Consider the following 22041-nt stretch of genomic DNA (forward strand, 5'->3'; position numbering starts at 1 on the left):
TGTTACATGTAAACAGTAATCGGAAAATCAAGTTTAATGTAAATTAATTTCTTCACACTGTAACTAAAATTTAGATTGTCTCAGACAATTAACTCTAACCATCATGTATTTCTGTATCTCCAGAACGCCTAGGAAGAAACACTGCAGCTACCGACCAACCATGGCTGGATTTTCCGCTCTTACTCAGCTGTTCCTCAAGATTTCTGACAGTTTGTCAGAAGACGATGTCAGAAATCTACGGGCTATTCTAGCTCGCGAAGGTCTTGGACAGGCAAAAGTGGAAAAAGCGACTCCTATGGAGATGTTCAACATGCTGGAAGCAGACAATAAGATCGGCAACGGCAACCTTCAGTTCCTTGTGCTGATATTAAGAGGCCTAAAGAAGGGAAAACTAGCAGATGAAGCTGAACAACTTGAACAAGAGCAGAAGAGGGAAGGTATGTCTGATTTATATAATTTGTGCAAGTCCAGCCTAGTTAGCTTTAGTCTGCACTCCCAAAGATCTGCTACTAAAGCTAACAAGGCTGGATTCCAAGCTAGCAAGTTCACACAAAACATAATTAATACTTGGAAGCTGTAACATTATGCAATGGCTATTATTCAACAATTACTACCCAAACATGAGGAAGGTAAAATGTATAATATACAATGAACCTATCACAGTTTGTTTACTTGTTCCAAAGAACATTCTGGAACGGTCAGTTAAAGAATAATGTAATATCATAAGCCATTATGCAATGTACATATTGACCAGTAAAAGCTGAACAACTTGAACACGAGCAGAAGAGGGAAGGTATGTCTGATTTGTAAGTTTTCTGCAAGTCCAGCCTAGTTAGCTTTAGTCTGCACTCCCCAAGATCTGCTAACCTGCCAACTAAAGCTAACAAGGCTGGACTCCAGGCTAGCGAGTGTACACAAAACTTAATTAACAATAATATTTATTATAATGTATCTGGAAGCTGTAACATTAGTGCAACAGCTATTATTCAAACTGTTACTACCCAAACATGAGGAAGGTAAAATGTACATATGCAATGTATGTACATATTGACCAGTAAAAGTAAAGCAAAGTATAATCACAGCTGGATATTGTGATACTAATGCTACCTCCTGGTCTGACTGGTTTTTGAATGCAGTAAGGAAGGGGATCACAGTTTAAATGTGTTTTCCTACAACAATTATGCAAGGTCATAAACTGTAATTTAAAGTATTTTCAAAGTATATAAGTATAAGACGGTCACCAATAAATACAAATTTTGAATTGCTGCAATAATTATTTTCTTGTTGGTAGGGAAGAAAGTTCAGAATCCAGAAGAAGTGGGTAAATCTGCAGTGAAGCCGAAAGTTCCAGTGGAAGCTGGCATCTCTCAGGCAACCCAGGGATTGGAAATGGAGAAACTCACAGCTACACAAGGAAAAGGTGAACAGATGAAAAAAGAGATCACAGGCCAAAGCTTCAAACCTCCATATGTAGAGCAGAAAAAAATCCCAAAAGCACAGAAGGACAGTAGAGATGAAGGGATTCAAGGAAAAAAAGGAATGGAGAAAAGGTCAACACAGGAGGCGGACCATGTTTCTTTCCCAACCTCCAGCCAGTCTCAGGTCTCATCAGGTTCCTTGTCAGAGTCAGTTAGGTTCACTATTGATGTACAAAAGCCAACAGTAGAGAGTCTTTCCTGTTCTGTCACAGTCAGCACCAACAATGCAGATCTAACAGGTGGGAAAGTTGCACCACAGATAGAAGTGACCTCCCCCCAGGGTAAAACCACCCTCATACAAACAACAGCACACACTAGTCCCCCACTAGCTGCAGGGAAGGGACAAACCAGCAGAGTTAGCAGGGTCTGGGGTGCAGTGTGGAGACCTCAGCAGTCAGGCAAACACACACTGGGGGTCTGTATGGGGGGTAGGAAGGATCTGGGTTCTCTCACTGTAGATGTGGTTAGTAACAATCCTGTAATGAGGCTTGGGGAGTTCGGCAGCCAGCAGGGGCAGTTTAACGGGCCTAAGGATGTAGCAGTCAGGGGGGACAGGCTGTATGTGGCTGATACTAGTAATAAACGTGTTCAGGTGTTTGATCTGAGTGGGAAGTTTTGTCACTCATTTCCTACTGACGATCCTAGAGGACTTGCAGTTCAGACTGATGGCACCATAGTGGTGAAATCTGGGATGGATGTGAAGAAATTTTCTCCATCAGGAGAACTGCTGCACAAATTTCCTCTGGGTAAATATTGCACACTCCCCTATGGGCTGGCAGTACAGAGGGATGGGAGGGTTGTTGTAGCTGATCCACAAAAACACAGCATCTTCCTGTTTGAGGCAGATGGGACACTGGTGAAACAGGTGGGAGGGTGGGTGCAGGGGCAGGGGGAGGGGCAGTTTGATCAGCCATGGTTTGTCTGTGTGGATAAAGAAGACAACATCATTGTGGCAGATACAAACAACGACCGTGTTCAGGTGTTTGACAAGGCCCTGACCTACAAACACAAGTTTGGTCAGCATGGCAAACAGCCACAGGAGATTTGGGAGCCTATGGGGGTGTCAGCTGACAGCAGGGGGAACATAGTTCTGGCAAACACTAGTTTTGAACTCAAGAAGCTTCAGGTGTTCCGCCCAGACGGCACCTGGGTGTCCACCATCAGCAGTGATGGGGACAAACTGAGCAGTCCCCGTGGGGTGGCTGTGACAGAGGATGGACATGTGTTTGTAGCTGATATTGATGACTGCTGTATCAGGAAGTACAGATACATGTAACAGTGTAGAATGTTCCAGGTACAGGAACTGTGAGCACCTCACAAGCTCAGTAAGGTACACTCTGGAACAAGCATTAGTACAGTCCTAGTAAAGTATGTGATGTTATCATAATGGTTTGGTCAGGAACTGAGTACAAGTAACATTTTGTCCAGGATACAGGAGCAATAATGTCAGAATTGGGACATGTCTGGTCTCAGTAGATTTGTACTATGTGCTATATGTATAAGATGGAACTAAAATAGTCTGCATTTAAATGCTTACATCACTTTGTATAGTTAAATTTGTGATTTGACTTATCATGAGTCTAAAAAGGATCTTTCTTCACTACACCATTCAATGTGTCTTTTTGTTAAATGTAGTAATTTCCCTACCATTACTTTGTGCATGAATAAAAAGATGATCAATTTACATGGCTTTTGTGACTTACTTTTGCAGTGTGTGTGTGTTTGCATGATATATTGTGCATATGCATGTATGTATGACTGTGTGTGTGTGCATTGTGTGTGTGTATGTGCATGTGTGTGTACAGTCTATTTGTGTGTGTGTGTGTGTCTGTCTGTCTGTGTGTGTGTGTGCATGTATTTGTGTGTGTATTTGTGTGTGTGTGTAGGTGTGTATGGACCCTCTCAGGCGAATGGATACTGTCTGGCCAATTTGATACTGTCTTTCCCATCCTAGGATCGGCTTGGAGATTAGTTTATAAAGCATTCCAAGCCCTGTGCTGTCTACTACCTTCCATGACACTAGAAGCACTGAACTTGTGCCCACTTCTAATGCTGAATCCTGTCCCAAGCCTTATACATGTGCAGGACTATGTGAGCCATGATAACAATTATGGTTTCTCCATGATATCTGTGATGGTGTTTCTTATTGATGCACCTCTTTATAAAACAAAAAAATAAAGTGAAATTCTAAACTACTGCCTTTTGCCTTCAAGTTGCTGGATTTCCCTGTTCTGTACAAAGAGTTAGAAGACATAGCAATAGAGCAGAGCACCCCTGTTCTCTAGAATAGGAAAAAACTGATGTAGATCTGACAAGACTGGAAATACACAGCTGAAAACTTTATTATTGGTCTAATTTCCTTCAGAAACTTGTAGGCTCTGATGATGATAAAAAAGACAGAGAATTCAAGAATATCTTGAGTAACTTCAGAGTCAAAAGTTTTTATGACACTCTAGAAGTTATGGAGAACTAAAAACACCATGGTGTAACATCTACTCACATAATGCTGCAAGGTCTCATATATAAATTTTGCAATGCTGAAAAATGTGTCTGAACAGATCCCCAATACAGGAGGAATAACAGATTATCATGAAAGTTCATCTGTGTTGGTAGTAATCATAGTAAAACATTGAACCTTATTCCAACACAAGGTGTTACAGAGCGATCAAATTTTCGACGACCACTGTCGCCTTCATCAGGCACTTTTGATCAATTGCTTACGTCACGTATCAGTAAAGTCTTGTGTGAATAAGGTCACTTGTTTGTAAACCGTAACTGTCGCGAGATCATGTTGTGAAGTGATTGGTCATTAATTATCCTGATGAAGGCGACAGTGGTCGTCAAAAATTTGATCGCTCTGTAACCCTTGTTTTGGAATAAAGTTAAATGTTTTACTATGAGAAATGACAGAGACAGAGAAACAGTTGTAATGTAAAGGGAAGGTATAATCAGCACCAAGGACAGCTACCATCCTGACAACATGTGGCTACACAGGTCTCATATGCAACATCTCTGTGTTATAACACTCATTATAACAGAGACAGAGATACTATAATGTAAAGGGAAGGCATTCAGCACCAAGGACAGGTCTCATAAACCCACTATCCTGAAAAAAACAGTCTAAACGGATCCCTAATACAAAATCTAGTATGTATGATAACACACATCATGACAGAGATACTACATGTAAAATGTATAATGTAAAGGGAAGGCAGTCAGCACCAAGGACGGGTCACATACATGTATACCCCCCACCCTGACAAAATGTGTCTAAACAGATTTCCAATAGAAAATCTAGTATATAATTAAAACACATCATGACAGAGATAACATTAGGGATACTAAAATGTATAAACTAAAGAAAAGGCAGTCAGCACCAAGGACAGGTCACGTATGCCTGCCACCCTGACAAAATGTGTCTACCCTAAACAGATCCCAAATACAAAATCTCTGCATATGAACACTCAGAAAGACAGAGACACCACAACTAGAAGTGTTAAACACCAGGGTCTATCGTGTGACTGTGTACGTGTGACCTCAGCTTGCTATAAACACACTGGTTAATAATAAATGATATCTGGATGCACTTTGACCTTTGTGCAAGCACCTACTCAGCAAACAGGAGACCCAAGTTCCACCCCCAACTTCACTACAAACAGGTGAGATTTCTACCAAGTCTTTCCCTGTACCTGTAAGATGACTCTATGTTAGCTTTAGAGAATGACATAACAGTTAGTAAAGAGACTCTTTTTACACAACTGAGTCTTTCATTCAGCCGATGTTTTGGTGACCGTCTGTCACCTTCCTCAGGGCAATTCTGACTGGTTCACATTGCACTGCAGCACAGGTGTCGCTGAATAAAAGACTTGGTTGTGTAAAAAGAGTCTCTTTACTCAGAGTCTTACCAACCTGATGAAACTATTGACGGATGATACAACAGTTGCAGTAACTGGAACTCAATCTCTAAATGACATGTTAGACACTTGGGAAAAATCCCAGGCTAGGGGTCAAAGTCTCTCCACAACACTGGCCTGTGTGCTTTAACTTTTACTGCACATTAAAGAATCCAGGACCTGGTTATGAGTCATTCAAACCTTGCCTCAGTGCATTAAAATTAGCCTCTTTAGAGTTTTACTGAGGCTTTGATGATAACAAAAGAGGCACAGACATATGTTATGAAGACACAAACTGCAGGTTAAAGTGATGATGGCAAAAACTAGTGCTAAAAAATATTGAACAAGCAGTGCCCAAAATTAGGGCCATGCTCCATTCTCTACATTGTGTGACCAACAGTTGTTTAGTCATTGAAGTTTCTAGTTCAAGGACCTGACGAGTTTGCTTCAAGCATGATTTGTTATTAATTTATTAACCTACTTGTTAGCCCCTTTGGTAATACAATAGTTCATAACATCATACCTGTTTAAGCTTATCTTGAAAGTTCATCTGTGTTGGTATAAGTCATTACGCAGAAGTCATTAGAAGTCATTATGCACAATCCACCATGGTGGATTGGTCATTCCTTGATAAAGACTGGAGTTGTACAGTCGAAAATTTGGGTGAGTCCAATTTTTTTTGTTGGAAATTACAGTTAAAACTTGCTGCATAATACATGTACCTGTTTAAGGTACACATGTCCCTGATACACACCTGTCTGTTCCAGGTGTTTCCATGTACCTGACAGACACCAAACCCTGACACCTGAATGAGTCATCATGGCTGAGGGAAGACAGGGAGGACAGACAGGTAAGGCTGCATATGTCCAGTTCCTCAACTTTTGAAATTACAGACACGTACAAATGTATACCCACCCTGCCATGATGCAAAATGGTGTACAGTAACTGTTGTTATCCTTAATATGGAATAAGCAATACCTTCAAATGTTCTATATGCTACAAATCCATTACCAATGTTCTTGAAAAGGCTTCTATCAAGGAAGATGGTTTATTAAAAACACCAAGTGGGACTTCCTTTTTCCTCTTTTTCTCATCAGATCCTGGAAAGTTAGCTCTAAAATTGTTTAGTAACATTTCCTTTACTTACAATCATTTATAAACCAAATTTTCCAGCAAATATATGTTAACAGTAAATCTTATTTTGTATAAAAACTGTATAAAATATTGTACTAGGAAATTATTTGGAACATTATAATAAATATCACTTTATGAGTGTCCAGCAAAAATAAAAGTGTGGCCACTCAACACATTCATCATGTCATGTAGTCTTATATGTTCATAATATGTAGACTTACAGTCTGCCTGTATTAAATGTCTTTATGTTAATGTCTGTATTAAATGGTAATGTCTTCAAGTTACCAAGTACATGTACGCAACCATAAGTTTTGTTTCCCTAAATACTGTTTTGTTTTTCTGAAGGTGCTGGGAGACCAGTAATCTTGGTGATCAACGATGAGTATGGAACTTCCAAGGGGGGAATTTCTACCATGAACTGCCAGGCTAGTCAAACCCTGACGAGCAATGGGGCAGTCGTGTACGCCACAGTGCTACAGCTGAATGTGCCCAAACAAGACCAGGAGGCAGCAGACAGAGATAAGGTCAAACTGATCAAACCCTATCGAAAAGTAGGGGACACGAGAGAGCCATCTATGGACTGGCTGGTCTCTGACTATCTGATCCACTACCCAAAAACAACGCTACCACAACATGCATACTGGGAAAGCCACGACATGGAATCGGCGCTACCACCACATGTTGACGTCATCATCGGCCACGCTGACGTCACAGACACGGCAGTGCGAAACATCCACGACGAGTACTACAAGGAGGCAGACCTCATCATGTTCACTCACGTCTTACCCGAGGACACCGAGTACTTCAAGGGAGGCCAAAAGGCCATCAAAGCTTCAGAAAAAGAGGAGACTATGCTCAGTCAAGTTCACAATGCAAAGGCAGCTTTCTCCGTGGGTCACCTGATTTATTACCACTTTCAGAATAAGTACAGAGGAGTCAAGAAACCAATAGATCATTACTTGTTCTTCCCAAGGCCATCCAAGATATTTGAAGAGGTCAACATCCAACCTGACAGCGGGGAAGGTGAGTTGGTGGTCCTGTCTATCGGGAGAGTGAAGAATGTTGAGAATCTGAAAGGTTACAACCTTGCAGGAAGGGCCATTGGGATTGTCAGAAGGTATCTGGAGTTTCTGCGATGGATCACGCGCGGCATCAGCAAGGAAGATTGGGAGAAAAGCATGAAGATCCTGGAGGCCAACCTGAACAGCGGTGACCTGAAGCCCACCCTGCGGCCGTACGGGACCCAGGAGGATATCAGGAATGACATGATGACAGCCCACTTGGTCCTGATGCCGTCCCGCTCCGAGCCGTTTGGGCTGGTCGGCCTGGAGGCCATCGCAGCTGGCATCCCCGTCCTCATCTCTGACAAGTCAGGACTGGCGGGTATGATCAAAAAGTTTGTTAATGAGAAGAAGTTGCCAAGGGGCCTGCTGAACAGAATTGTGGAGACCAGCATGCAAGACAGTGACATGGACAAAAATGCTGAAAAGTGGGCAGCCGAAATCCGCAGAACGCTGACAGACACTATGACAGCCTTCAAGCAGGCAAAGGAGTTCAAAGATGCTCTTCTGAAGTCCAAGTACTGGGAGGACTCTGAGAGAGAGTTCCTGCAAGCCTGCAGTATCATAGGTACAACCATGTCAAATCCATCTTTCTTTGGTTCTTGAGAATATGTTACTGTAAGTCTCTTTAGATTCGCGGGGCCTAAAGTTCGTGGTTTCGGGAACCCGGACAATCCTCGGTATTTTTAGATTCGCGATTTCTCCTTGGCTGTTCAAAAAAGAATGTGTAAAATGCATTTTAAGAGTAATAAAAGTTTGTGTCCCGGCATTTATCTCCTAAAACGCGGCTCAAAAAATTGTTTCCTGCACCGCGCGAGGCTGCCTGCCTGCTCTGTCTGTATGCAAATGTTGCATCACATGTCCGCATTACGTGTCTCTGATTGGTTGTTGCGTCGTGCCAGCGGTAATACATACAAACTGAAGCGCGTGAAACAATTTTCTTCGTTCGGGAATTTTTCTCAACTACACATCGACACTGTAGTGAAGAAATGCATAATGAAAAGAATCTTTCAGGAAAACATGTATTGCTATGCCAATTTATGGCGTATTCGGTGAGATTTGGGCATTTGATGAATGCGGAAGTGTCCCAAGGTGGCCTTCTTGTAGCCACGTTACGCTAGTGCTTATACCCATCAAAAAAACTCTAGCAAAAGAGAACCAAGTAACATTTCCCAGGTACCAATAATTATAATTTATATTATTCGCCAGAATATTTGTAGATATGCGGCATCATATGCCCGATGTGCCCGCATTTTAGCGGTATGGCCGGCGCTCTACACGCAAAGATTTTTGTCGGGCGGTATGCGGTTGACACGGCCAGTGCTATCGCTATTCGGTGTCGCATAATATTATTTTCTTCATAATAGTTTGACTTTAATAGTTTTGATACAGTACTCAACTACGTACATCTGCTAAGAATAAAGTTGATTTGCGGTGATTTGTGGATCGCGTGTTTCGCTTGAACTCGAAGTCCGTCGTGAATGCGTGTGGGGAGGGGGGCACACTTACGGAAAACATATTTGCGGGGAAATAGATTAGCGGTGCAAAGGTCCCCGCGAATTCCGCGAATCTAAACATACCGCGGAAATTTGTAGACTTACAGTAGTATTGATTTCATGCGTATGTTTCAAAATATTTTATTTGCTTTTGCTCTTTAACTTTGCTCCTTTGCTGCCTAACCTTGTAACCAATAGAGAATTGGTAGCCAAATGGCTGCTTTAGTATGCTAAATAAAGGTAACCAGTACGATGTAATAAATAGTTCTACTGGCTTGCATGACAGTCCTACAGTTGCAAAAACACCTCACAAATTGATAGTTGGTCCTTCCAATGCATTTCGGGTGCTGTAATGAATATATTCAGCACCTATTGTACTAATAAGAAAGTCTGTAGTGTTTTGAAATACTCCAACAAAAATTGTCTTTCTGGCAGAGATCACTCTTGAAGATGTGGCTAAGGCAGCAGCAAAGTACAAAGCAGCAGTAGAAGATTTTATCTCTAAGATAACCCAGCGAGTGGACAACCTGGACAGGGAACGCAAAGCAACTGCACAGAACTGTGAGCAGGTAGAGAAAGAAGTCAAGCAGCACTACGAAGAGTTGATCTCCAAACTCCAGCAGGAGAAACAGGAGATGATCAGCAAGATACAGAAGATCAAGGAAGACAGGGAAAGGGAACTGACTCGGGAGAAAGAAAAACTGGAGACAGAACTGGAAAACAGCAAGAAAGAGCAAATTTTCTGTGAGCAGATTTCAGACCGTAAAGATGACACAGAAGCCGCCTTGAGAGAATTAAGAGAAAGGCTCCAACAAATGGAAGAAAAGGTAGACAAACTGTCCATGCAGGAAAAAGGCAACGACAGTTTGGTAGGTCAACCAAAACTCACCTTCAAACAACTCCTATCCGAGGTTCCTGGAGGTTCAGTGTTTCAGAAAGAGACGAAAGAGGATAAACCTCCAGGGGAAGAGGATAAACCTCCAGGGGAAGAGGATAAACCTCCAGGGGAAGAGGATAAACCTCCGGGGGAAGAGGATAAACCTCCAGGGGAAGAGGAGAAACCTCCAGGGGAAGAGGATAAACCTCCAGGGGAAGAGGATAAACCTCCAGGGGAAGAGGAGAAACCTCCAGGGGAAGAGGATAAACCTCCAGGGGAAGAGGAGAAACCTCCACAGAAAGAGGAGAAACCTCCGGGAGAAGAGGAGAAGCCTCCAGGGGAAGAGGAGAAACCTCCAGGGGAAGAGGATAAACCTCCATGGGAAGAGGATAAACCTCCAGGGGAGGAGGAGAAACCTCCATGGGAAGAGGAGAAACCTCCAGGGGAAGAGGAGAAGCGTCCAAAGTTCTCATCAGGTTCCTTGTCAGAGTCAGTTAGTTTCACTATTGATGTAGAAGGGCCAGTAGTAGAGAGTCTACCCTGCTCTGTCATAGTTACAACCAACAAAGCAGATCTAACAGGTGGGAAAGTTGCACCACAGATAGAAGTGACCTCCCCCCAGGGTAAAACCACCCTCATACAAACAACAGCACACACTAGTCCCCCACTAGCTGCAGGGAAGGGACAAACCAGCAGAGTTAGCAGGGTCTGGGGTGCAGAGTGGAGACCTCAGCAGTCAGGCAAACACACACTGGGGGTCTGTATGGGGGGTATGAAGGATCTTTGTTCTCTCACTGTAGATGTGAGCTGTAACAATCCTGTCATGAGGCTTGGGAAGTTCGGCAGCCAGCAGGGGCAGTTTTACTGGCCTGTAGATGTAGCAGTCAGGGGGGACAGGCTGTATGTGGCTGATAATAGTAACAATCGTGTTCAGGTGTTTGATCTGAGTGGGAAGTTTTGTCACTCATTTCCTACTGACAAGCCTTTAGGACTTGCAGTTCAGACTGATGGCGCCATAGTGGTGAACTCTGGGAAGGAAGTGAAGAAATTTTCCCCATCAGGAGAACTGCTGCACAAATTTCCTCTGGGTGAATATTGCACAAACCCCTCTGGCCTGGCAGTACAGAGGGATGGGAGGGTTGTTGTAGCTGATTATGGCAAACACAGCATCTTCCTGTTTGAGGCAGATGGGACACTGGTGAAACAGGTGGGAGGGTGGGTGCAGGGGCAGGGGGAGGGGCAGTTTGATCAGCCATGGTTTGTCTGTGTGGATAAAGAAGACAACATCATTGTGGCAGATCAATTCAACTACCGTGTTCAGGTGTTTGACAGGAATCTGAACTACAAACACAAGTTTGGTCAGTATGGCAGACAGCCACAGGACATGTGGTGTCCTATGGGGGTGTCAGCTGACAGCAGGGGGAACATAGTTCTGGCAAACCTTGTTGGAGAGAAGCTTCAGGTGTTCCGCCCAGACGGCACCTGGGTGTCCACCATTAGCAGTGATGGGGACAAAGTGAATCGTCCCCATGGGATGGCTGTGACAGAGGATGGACATGTGTTTGTAGCTGATTATGATGACGACTGTATCAGGAAGTACAGATACATGTAACAGTGCAGAATGTTCCAGGTACAGGAACTGTGAGCACCTCACAAGCTCAGTAAGGTACACTTTGGAACAAGCATTAGTACTGTCCTAGTAAAGTATGTGATGTTATCATAATGGTTTGGTCAGGAACATTTGATTTAACCCACTACCAGTAATTACTACTGAAAGTTAAGATTTTGTCCAGGATAAATGAGCAATATCTGACTAAGACAGAAATTGGGGCATGCTGGCCTCAGTAGATTTGTGCTATTTGCATAATAAGATGGAACTCTGCATTTCAATACATTACTTTTGTGATTCAACTTATTACATGTACAAATCTAAATAGGATCTTTCTTCACTACATCATTCAATGTGTTGAAAGTCTTTTGTAAAATGTACTTATATCCCTACCATTGCTTTGTGCATGAATAAAATGATAAGATAAATTTACTTGGCTTTTGTGACTTACTTTTTGCAGTGTGTGTGTGTTTACAAAATATGTATGTGCATTTGTATGTGCATGTGTATGTGCAAGTGTGTGTGTGTGTCTGTGTGTGAGTGTGTGTGTGTGTGTGAGTGTGTGTGTGTGTGTGAGTGTTTCAGTATATGTGTGTGTGTGGTGTGTGTGCCTGTGTGTTTGTATGTGTAATTGTGTGTACATTATTGTATGTGCATGTGTGTGTACATACAAGAATATATGTGCATGTGTGTGCATGTGTGTGTGTGTGTGTGTGTGTGTGTGTGTGTGTGTGTGTGTGTCTGTGTGTATGTGCAAGCGTGTATTTGTGTGTGTGTGTAGGTGTGTATGGACCCTCTCTGGCCAATGGATACTGCCTGGCCAATTTGATACTGTCTTTCCCACCCTAGGATCTGCTTGGAGATTAGCTAAAAAGCATTCCAAGCCCTGTGCTGTCTACTACCTTCCATGGCACCAGAAGCACTGAACTTGTTCCCACTTCTAATGCTGAATCCTGTCCCAAGTCTTATACATAAGTGGCGTCGTGTGGTGTAGTGGTACATCACTGGACTATGAAACGGGGAGACCTGGGTTCGATTCCGGGTTGTACCCGAACAAGTCCGAACATGCGCCCTGACGTTGTACCCTTGGGAAAGGTACTTTACACGACTTTCCTCACTTCACTCAGGTGAAAATGAGTACTTAGCTTCGGCTAGGGACGTCCCTTGGATAGGACGTTAAATGGAGGTCCCGTGTTTGGGAGAGCCACACCCCATGCACGTTAAAGAACCCACCTCACTTATCGAAAAGAGTAGGGTTCTCCATGGTTTCTCCATGATGTCTGTGATGGTGTTACTTATTGATGCACCTCTTTCTGAAATGAAAATAAAGTGAAATTCTAAACTACTGACTTCTGCCTTGCTGGATTTCCCTGTTCTGTACAAAGAGTTAGAAGACATAGCAATAGAGCAGAGCACCCCTGTTCTCTAGAATAGGAAATAAAATGCTGTAGATCTGACAAGACTGGATATACACAGCTGAAAATTTTATTATTGGACAGGTCTAATTTCCTATAGAAACTTGTAGGCTCTAAAGATGATAAAAAAGACACAGAATTCAAAAATATCTTGAGTAACTCAGCCGTTCAGAACCTTTCAGCGTGCCACTAGGTTCTCTTCCAGTTTTCATCAATACATCGTTAACATACCTGTCTCCAAGTCATTTTACAACAACAGCTTCTTTCCCCGGACTGCAAAATTATGGAACTCTTTTCCAAACTACAATCCACAAAGCTTCAAAACAAAGGTCCACCGCCATCTCCTGACATAACTACATTATACTCACTTAAGTACCTGTAGCTCTATGCCTAGAAGTGGCCAAAAATAATTGGCCTTGCATTGAGCGACACCGTTGAAAAAAAACAAAAAAACTTCAGAGTCAAAAGTTTTTATGAAACTCTAAAAGTTATGGAGAACTAAAAACACCATGGTGTAACATCTACTCACATAATGCTGCAAAGTCCCATATATCTGCAATCCTGAAAAATGTGTCTAAACAGATCCCCAAAACAGGAGGAATGACAGATTATCATGAAAGTTCATCTGTGTTGGTAGTAATCATAGTAAAACATTGAACTTTATTCCAACACAAGGTGTTACAGAGCGATCAAATTTTCGATGACCACTGTCGCCTTCATCAGGCACTTTTAATCAATATATTGCTTACGTCACGTATCAGTAAAGTCTCGTGTGAATAAGGTCATGTGTTTGTAAACCGTAACTCTCGCGAGATCACGTTGTGAAGTGATTGGTCATTAATTATCCTGATGAAGGCGGCAGTGGTCGTCAAAAATTTGATCGCTCTGTAACCCTTGTTTTGGAATAAAGTTAAATGTTTTACTATGAGAAATGACAGAGACAGAGAAACAGTTGTAATGTAAAGGGAAGGTATAATCAGCACCAAGGACAGCTACCATCCTGACAACATGTGGCTACACAGGTCTCATATGCAACATCTCTGTGTTATAACACACATTATAACGGAGATATACATACTATATCATAAAGAGAAGGCAGTCAGCACCAAGGACAGGTCTCATATACCCACCACCCCCTGAAAGCTGTCCAAACTGATCTCCAAGCCACTATCTCTGTATAATAACACACATTATAACGGAGATATAGATACTATTATGTAAAGGGAAGGCAGTCAGCACCAAGGACAGGTCACATAGACCCCCCACCCCCAAAAGCTGTCTAAACTGATCTCCAAGCCGCAATTTCTGTACATTATAGCAGAGATAGAGGTACTATTATAAAAGGAAGGCAGTCAGCACCAAGGACAGGTCTCATATACCCCCCACCCCCAAAAGCTGTCTAAACTGATCTCCAAGCCAACATTTCTGTATAATAACACACATTATAAGAGAGACAGAGATACTATAATGTAAAAGGAAGGCAGTCAGCACCAAGGACAGGTCTCATATACCCACTATGCTGAAAAAACCTGTCTAAACGGATACCTAATACAAAATCTAGTATGTATGATAACACACATCATGACAGAGAAACTAAAATGCATGATGTTCAGAGAAGACAGTTAGCACCAAGGACAGGTCCCATACATGTATACCCCGTACCCTGACAAAATGTGTCTATTGGAACAGATTCAAAATAGAAAATCTAGTATATATATATATATATATATATATTAACACACTTCATGACAGAGATAACATTAGGGATACTAAAATGTATAAACTAAAGAAAAGGCAGGCAGCACCAAAGACAGGTCACATATGCCTGCCACCCTGGAAAAATGTGTCTACCCTAAACAGATCTCCAATACAAAATCTCTGCATATTAACACTCAGAAAGACAGAGACACCACAACTAGAAGTGTTTAACACCAGGGTCTATTGTGTGACTGTGTACATGTGACCTCAGCTTGCTATAAACACACTGGTTAATAATAAATGATATCTGGATGCACTTTGACCTTTGTGTAAGCACCTACTCAGCAAACAGGAGACCCAAGTTCCACCCCCAACTTTACTACAAACAGGTGAGATTTCTACCATGTCTTTCTCTGTACCTGTAAGATGACTCTATGTTGGCTTAAGAGAATGATATAACAGTTAGTAAAGAGACCCTGTTTAAACAACCAAGTCTTTCATTCAGCCGACGTTTTGGTGACCGTCTGTCACCTTCCTCAGGGCAATTCTGACTGGTTCACATTGCACTGCAACACAAGTGTCGCTGAATAAAAGACTTGGTTGTGTAAAAAGAGTCTCTTTACTCAGTGTCTTACCAACCTGATGAAACTATTCACGTATGATATAACAGTTACAGTAACTGGAACTCAATCTCTAAATGACAAATGTTAGACACTTCGAAAAAATCCCAGGCTAGGGGTCAAAGTCTCTCCACAACACTGGCCTGTGTACTTTAACTTTTACTGCTCATTAAAGAATCCAGGACCTGGTTATGAGTCATTCAAACCTTGCCTCAGTGCATTAAAATTAGCCTCTTTAGAGTTTTACTGAGGCTTTGATGATTACAAAAGAGGCACAGACCACAATAAAGACACAAACTGCAGGTTAAAGTGATGATGGCAAAAACTAGTGCTAATAACTAATGAACAAGCACTGCCCAAACTTAGGACCATGCTCCATTCTCTACATTGTTTGACCAACAGTTGTTTCATCATTAAAGCTTCTAGTTCAAGGACCTGACAAGTTTGCTTCAAGCATGATTTGTTATTAATTTTGTATCCTTATTCTTATTAGCCCCTTTGGTTATATGATATAGATGAAGCAGATGATAACATCATACCTTTTTAAGCCCCCCCCCCCCACACACACATGTCCCTGATACACACCTGTCTGTTTCAGGTGTTTCCATGTACCTGACATCAAACCCTGACACCTGTATGTTTCAGGTGTTTCCATGCACCTGACATCAAACACTGACACCTGTATGTTCCAGGTGTTTCCATGCACCTGACATCAAACACTGACACCTGTATGTTCCAGGTGTTTCCATGTACCTGAAAAACAGACACCTGTATGTTCCAGGTGTTTCCATGCACCTGATATCAAACACTGACACCTGTATGTTCCAGGTGTTTCCATGCACCTGACATCAAACATTGACACCTGTATGAGTCATCATGGCTGAGGGAAGACAGGGAGGTCAGACAGGTAAGGCTGCACACGTCCTGGCCTCTCAGTTTTTCAAATCTGGAACTTATAGTTATACATCTATGATCTACCCACCCATGATTGATGAAAACTAAATCCATGGGGTGTACAGTTGTTAACAATATGGACATGGATTCATTAATTTGCAGAAATGTTATATTTTCATTTCAGGAACTCACGGAAACATCTAATGACAGTGCTGCTATACATTTTGTACCTGTTGCTAGACTGTACTGGATCCCTACTATCTAATCATGAACAGTAACTGTTAGCCCCTACTTCAGCTCTTTTGGCACAGTTTGAAAGTGATGGTTATCGAATATGTCAGGGTGACCCACCTGAAACTTTAGACAGACAGACCATCATTCCACAAGTTAATATTTAGTGTTTCAACAGAGAAATGTGATATTTATGTATTACACTGATATCAAATAATGAAAAAAATATTTTTAATGCTTCTTTGCAGGTGTCTGTAAGTACTTCTTTTTCATCAAAGAAAATGTGAGCTCAAATTGGAAGAACCTGGCCTTCTTTCTTGGTTTTAGACGGTCAGACATCGACAACATTAGTGGGAGAAATGAAGATGACAAGTCTAGTTGTATGCACCTGTTGGAGGAATGGTACGAACGAAATGGGCAGAGAGCCACCATAGAGGTCCTGATGGAGGCTCTGTCTGAGGGAAACCTGCAAAGTACTGTGGATGGACTGAAGGACAAATATCCTGAACTTGGTAAGAATTGCATTTTGTCATCTCTCTGATGTGTTTAGCCATGAGAACAGCAATGAAGAAAGGACAGCTGGGACACACAGTTAGTTAAAAAAAGTTAAAGTCCTTCTGTCCTACGTGTTTCATAGGGCAGTGCCCATCTCAGGTTCAGTAGCCCTTGGGCCACACAGCTGTGCAATCACTACTACAGTAGGGGTCTACTCCACTGGTAGTGGTGTTTTAACTCCCAATCTCTTTTCCAGAAGCTGAGTGTTAAGCAGAGAAAGCAGTATGTACCATTTTGAAAGTCTTTGGTATGACTCGGCCGAGGATCGAACTCACGACCTACCGAATGCGAGGCGAACACTCTACCCACTTGGCCATTGCACCGGTAAACGGGACACACAGTACAGGACACAAAATATGCATCAATTTTTCATTGCAGCACATCCAGCAGAATTTTATTGATTCCACACTGAAACTGCCACACCTTTTGCTTCTTTCTCCTCAAGAAGTGGATTACCAGCAGTACAAATCTTCCGTAGAAGAATCCATCTCCAAGAAATGCAGCATGTAGGTGGGATGGGTACAAGTACAGGTACTCATGATACAGAATTCCATATTCTTAAAGCTAAATTTGTGTTTGTTGCCATCTAAACACAGCACAAGAACAAGGAGCAGCATCCATGAGCGAGGCCCATCGCACACTACTCCTGAGGATCTACCCAAACATCTACCAGGAACTAGACGCCACCAGAGTCCTCGGCCATCTCTACCAAGAGGGAGTGCTCACAGGTGGGATGGTGGATGGGATCTTGGCCATTCCTGAGGAGAGAAGACACCAGAGGACCAGGAGGCTACTGGACATGATCCAGCAGGGAGATGACAGAGCTTTTACCGTCTTCTGCGAAGCACTGGGGCATGCTGGGTACCCACATCTCATGGACCTGCTCACAGGAGGGCAACAGGAACTCATGCTGCGTAAACGTGAGTTTGACTGGATTCACAAACATCATGGGTGTGGGTAAAAAAAGTTTGTTTTGAATTTTTAGCTGAGGCTAGCTGGGTCATCAAGTTGCATATTTTTTGTTGTTAATCTTCATTACAGATCTAGAACTGTATAACTTTATTGAATCACAATCATTATATGATTTCGATCAATTTTACTAGTAAATCCTCTCTCACAAAGCACAAGGATATTTCACTTGCACTCAAACAGCTAAGACTTTAAGATAATGATCACCTGTTTTCCAGCAATGCCCATGGCACTGGCTGTCTACCCTGGCATCCAAGGGGGTGAAAGTTTTCACATGTCTACTGGAGAACAATTTCCCCACGATGGCCAGTTAACCATTCCAAATCAGCACCTTCTGACAGCATATCAAAGAGAGCAGGTTTTCCAACTAAAGATAACGGCTAAAAAGAGAGATGAAATGCTTGAAGAAGTTAGAATGGATGCAGAAAATAAAATCAGGTTGTTAGAGAGGGCAACATTTCTGTCACAAGAAAGTTTGGAAAAAAGATTTGATGAAGTATGGGACAAATTTCAGAATGACCAAGCCATCATAATCAGAGCACATAGGGGTTGTGTGATTCTGTTTCTGACGTTTGAGTCTGAGCCCAACTTTGCCCATTTCTGGGGCTCGTGCACGAGCGGCCGTCTGTCTGCCAGCCTGACTGAGCTGCTGGTTACTGAGGAGATGAGGAAACTGGAGGGAGGAGACCAGCTGGTGATGAAGACACTGGTACTGTGGCAGGACTACAGGGCTTGGAGGGACTTCTACAGGACAGGTACATCAGCTTTAAGACTTTTTGCTTGATATGGGGATTTTGGGCATAAATTTGTGTCTCAATGTTTTTGTATCGAGAAAGTTAGGGAAGGGTTAGATTTCAGGAATGGTTGAAGATGCATACCAAATTACTTTGACACCCTTGTAATAAAATTATTTAGTCTGACAGCCAACTAAACAGCATTGTTGGCAGGTAATGTGCATTTTTGTACAACCATACAGGTGATCCACAGCTGTCCAAGGCTCTGCAGAAGGAACAGATGATGCCACTGATGCCCCCACTGTACACTCCAGACAAACCAAAAAGAAAGAAAGTCACACAGATAATGAAGGCAGTAACAAGCATCCAAAGAAAAGGTATTACAAAGACTTTAACTCATAGAAAAACTTCTGAACTATCATCCGGCGATTCCATCTGATATGAAGTGCTTAATTAACATAACTGACTCAGAGACAATTTTTTGTACATCATTCTGTGAAGAGAAGTCACAGTTACCAAGGTTAACAATTAAAGTTAATCCAAAAATTGCTTTTAAATCAATATCAAATAACCTTAAAGCTCACAAAGATATAATATACTTATGCAATGTTGTAGATTTTCATTAATTTAGTAAGCAAACCCAATATGATACTGACACAATTTTGCAATGGTCCATTTTTTGCTGGGGTGCGCCCAGGCTTTGTGCCCGGTTTAATGGTTGGGTCCCGGGTTGTTTGCTTGTTTCGTTGGGCATTGATCGCAAAATGAACTGTGCGATTTTACGACAATTCTCAGCGCGCGAAAATAAACCTTCAAATCGGTAAATACAGTTCATCCATGACCTCTAATAGCACAGAAAACATTGCAACGCTGATTATTTAAGTCTTAGAAAGAAAAACGTTGCCTAATTTGCAGTAAAACACTGGTCACGTGGCATTTGAAGAATTGTCGTAAAATCACACGGTTCATTTTGCGATAGCCTCGACGTAGCCGCGGCAATTGTAAGGTGAGACTGTTTAAAATATCGTGCGAAAATTGGTTCAGTTAGTAAAGTTTACTGGAATTTGGATGTATTAAAATGTAACATTCTAAGGAACAGTGTCATGTTAGTAAAATTAGCACGACATTTTTGACGAGAAATTTTGTAGAGGGTGTAGAAGTTTCACGTGCATGCACTTGGGTGGGAGGGGGGCGTGCCGTGCTTCCATGGACTTTTTTGATCGTAAGATTTACGTTGAAAAGATACTGATCATTAATTCAGATGCATTGAAAGATATTGCTAAGGAACAGCATCTTGTAATTTTTAGTAAAACCAGTGTGAACTGTGCTGCAGTAGATTGTTGCGAGTGGCACCGCGGCTAGCGTCTAAAAAAAATTATGCAGGGCATTTTCGATCGTAAAAATATTGTAAGAGTCCGTTAGGAGCTCGGACCTTACAAAGAATGATCACACTGGCCGCAGACGTGGATGTAACGGGTTATATTCAGGACTCAGACAAGAGTGTATGTATTGAGCTGAGATTTCCATGTGCAGGCTATGCTTTGTCACATGCAAAACCATGTTGGATCATTTGCATATGAATTGGATAGCTAGAGCTATACCATTGGGGAGTAGGGGTGTAGCGCAGTGCATTAAATCACTGCTATCACTGGGAAATTTTTTATCTGCTCTTAAACTAAAGAAAATATCAATGAGCGCCCCGGACAGCTTTTTTTAAAAGCTTTTCTTGTTTCCTGTCATAGGGAGGAAACATCAAGACCATGAAGAAGTGGATAAAGTTGTAGAAATGTACTCAGCCAGAGCAGACATCTCTGGATTCAGGAAGCCAGCTGGGGAAAGGAAAGGTGAACAGATGAGAAATTTACCGTTGATCAGCTCAAGGCCTCAAGAGAAAGAGCTGCAAATGATCTCAGAGCTTGGGGAACTCTCGATCAAGGACAGGAGACTGAAACCCATACCACTGCCCCCGACCACCCAGGTATCATCTGGTTCCTTTTCTACAACCAGCCCTGCACGACTTGCAGCTGGGGCCACTATTGATCTACAGGAGCTAGCAGGCAGGGTGTCCTTCCCACCCTCCAGCCAGCCTCAGGTCTCATTAGGTTCCTTATCAGAGTCAGTTAGGTTCACTATTGATGTACAGGAGCCAGCAGTAGAGAGTCTACCCTGCTCTGTCACAGTCACAACCAACAAGGCAGATCTAACAGGTGGGAAAGTTGCACCACAGATAGAAGTGACCTCCCCCCAGGGTAAAACCACCCTCATACAAACAACAGCACACACTAGTCCCCCACTAGCTGCAGGGAAGGGACAAACCAGCAGAGTTAGCAGGGTCTGGGGTGCAGAGTGGAGACCTCAGCAGTCAGGCAAACACACACTGGGGGTCTGTATGGGGGGTACGAAGGATCTGGGTTCTCTCACTGTAGATGTGAGCTGTAACAATCCTGTTGTGAGGATTGGGAAGAGGGGGAGCCAGCAGGGGCAGTTTGACGGGCCTGTAGATGTAGCAGTCAGGGGGGACAGGCTGTATGTGGCAGATAGAGGTAACCATCGTGTTCAGGTGTTTGATCTGAGTGGAAAGTTTTGTCACTCATTTCCTACTGACTATCCTAGAGGACTTGCAGTTCAGACTGATGGCACCATAGTGGTGAACTCTGGGGAGGAAGTGAAGAAATTTTCCCCATCAGGAGAACTGCTGCACAACTTTCCTCTGGGTGAATATTGCTCAATCCCCTGGGGGCTGGCAGTACAGAGGGATGGGAGGGTTGTTGTAGCTGGTCCAGACAAAGACAGCATCTTCCTGTTTGAGGCAGATGGGACACTGGTGAAACAGGTGGGAGGGGAGGGGCAGTTTGATAAGCCACGGTTTGTCTGTGTGGATAAAGAAGACAACATCATTGTGGCAGATACTGCCAACCACCGTGTTCAGGTGTTTGACAGGAATCTGAACTTCAAATACAAGTTTGGTCAGAAGGGCGAACAGCGACAGGACATGTGGTTCCCTAAATGGGTGTCAGCTGACAGCAGGGGGAACATAGTTCTGGCAAACTTTGGGGACTTATTTAGCAAAGAAGGTACAAAGCTTCAGGTGTTCCGCCCAGACGGCACCTGGGTGTCCACCATCAGCAGTGATGGGGACAAACTGATCGATCCCCACGGGGTGGCTGTGACAGAGGATGGACATGTGTTTGTAGCTGATTATGATGACCACTGTATCAGGAAGTACAGATACATGTAACAGTGCAGAATGTTCCAGGTACAGGAACTGTGAGCACCTCACAACCTCACAAGCATTTCTACAGACCCAGCAAGGGTTGTGATGTCATATAGTTTGGTCAGGACCATGATTTAACCTACTACTGGTTCTTATATCATTT

At 42.8% G+C, this 22041-nt stretch overlaps 3 protein-coding genes across 4 annotated transcripts in view; 2 read left to right on the forward strand and 1 right to left on the reverse strand.

The window, feature by feature from the left end:
- LOC109477516 (nardilysin-like) overlaps positions 1–22041 on the reverse strand; it is a 77875-nt gene that overhangs the window by 42431 nt on the left and 13403 nt on the right. The gene's annotated exons all lie outside the window — the stretch shown is intronic.
- LOC109477572 (E3 ubiquitin-protein ligase TRIM71-like) lies at positions 1502–2808 on the forward strand. The gene is made up of 2 exons (XM_019778896.1): positions 1502–2070; positions 2182–2808. The coding sequence occupies exons 1-2, from the start codon at positions 1540–1542 to the stop codon at positions 2752–2754; spliced, it is 1104 nt and encodes a 367-aa protein (XP_019634455.1). The 5' UTR covers positions 1502–1539; the 3' UTR covers positions 2755–2808.
- Positions 6160–22041, forward strand: part of LOC109477535 — a 27095-nt gene continuing 11213 nt past the window's right edge. Inside the window, exon 1 of one of the 2 annotated variants that reach the window (XM_019778839.1) lies at positions 6160–6221. In XM_019778839.1, coding sequence (XP_019634398.1) covers positions 6191–6221 — 31 coding nt within the window. In that variant the 5' untranslated portion in view covers positions 6160–6190. Of the gene's footprint in view, positions 6222–14992; positions 15051–22041 lie in introns of those variants that run through there. The other variant, XM_019778838.1, reaches the window with a different exon arrangement.

This window comes from Branchiostoma belcheri, unplaced genomic scaffold (genome assembly GCF_001625305.1).
Source record: "Branchiostoma belcheri isolate BF01 breed outbred unplaced genomic scaffold, Haploidv18h27 scaffold40, whole genome shotgun sequence".
NCBI lineage: Eukaryota > Metazoa > Chordata > Leptocardii > Amphioxiformes > Branchiostomatidae > Branchiostoma > Branchiostoma belcheri.

Coding starts and splice junctions, on each gene's coding strand:
- LOC109477572 (XM_019778896.1), top strand. CDS start 1,540: ATGGAGAAAAGGTCAACACAGGAGGCGGACCATGTTTCTTTCCCAACC. Junction 2,071..2,181: donor CTAGTAATAAACGTGTTCAG/GTGTTTGATCTG, acceptor ATGGATGTGAAG/AAATTTTCTCCATCAGGAGA.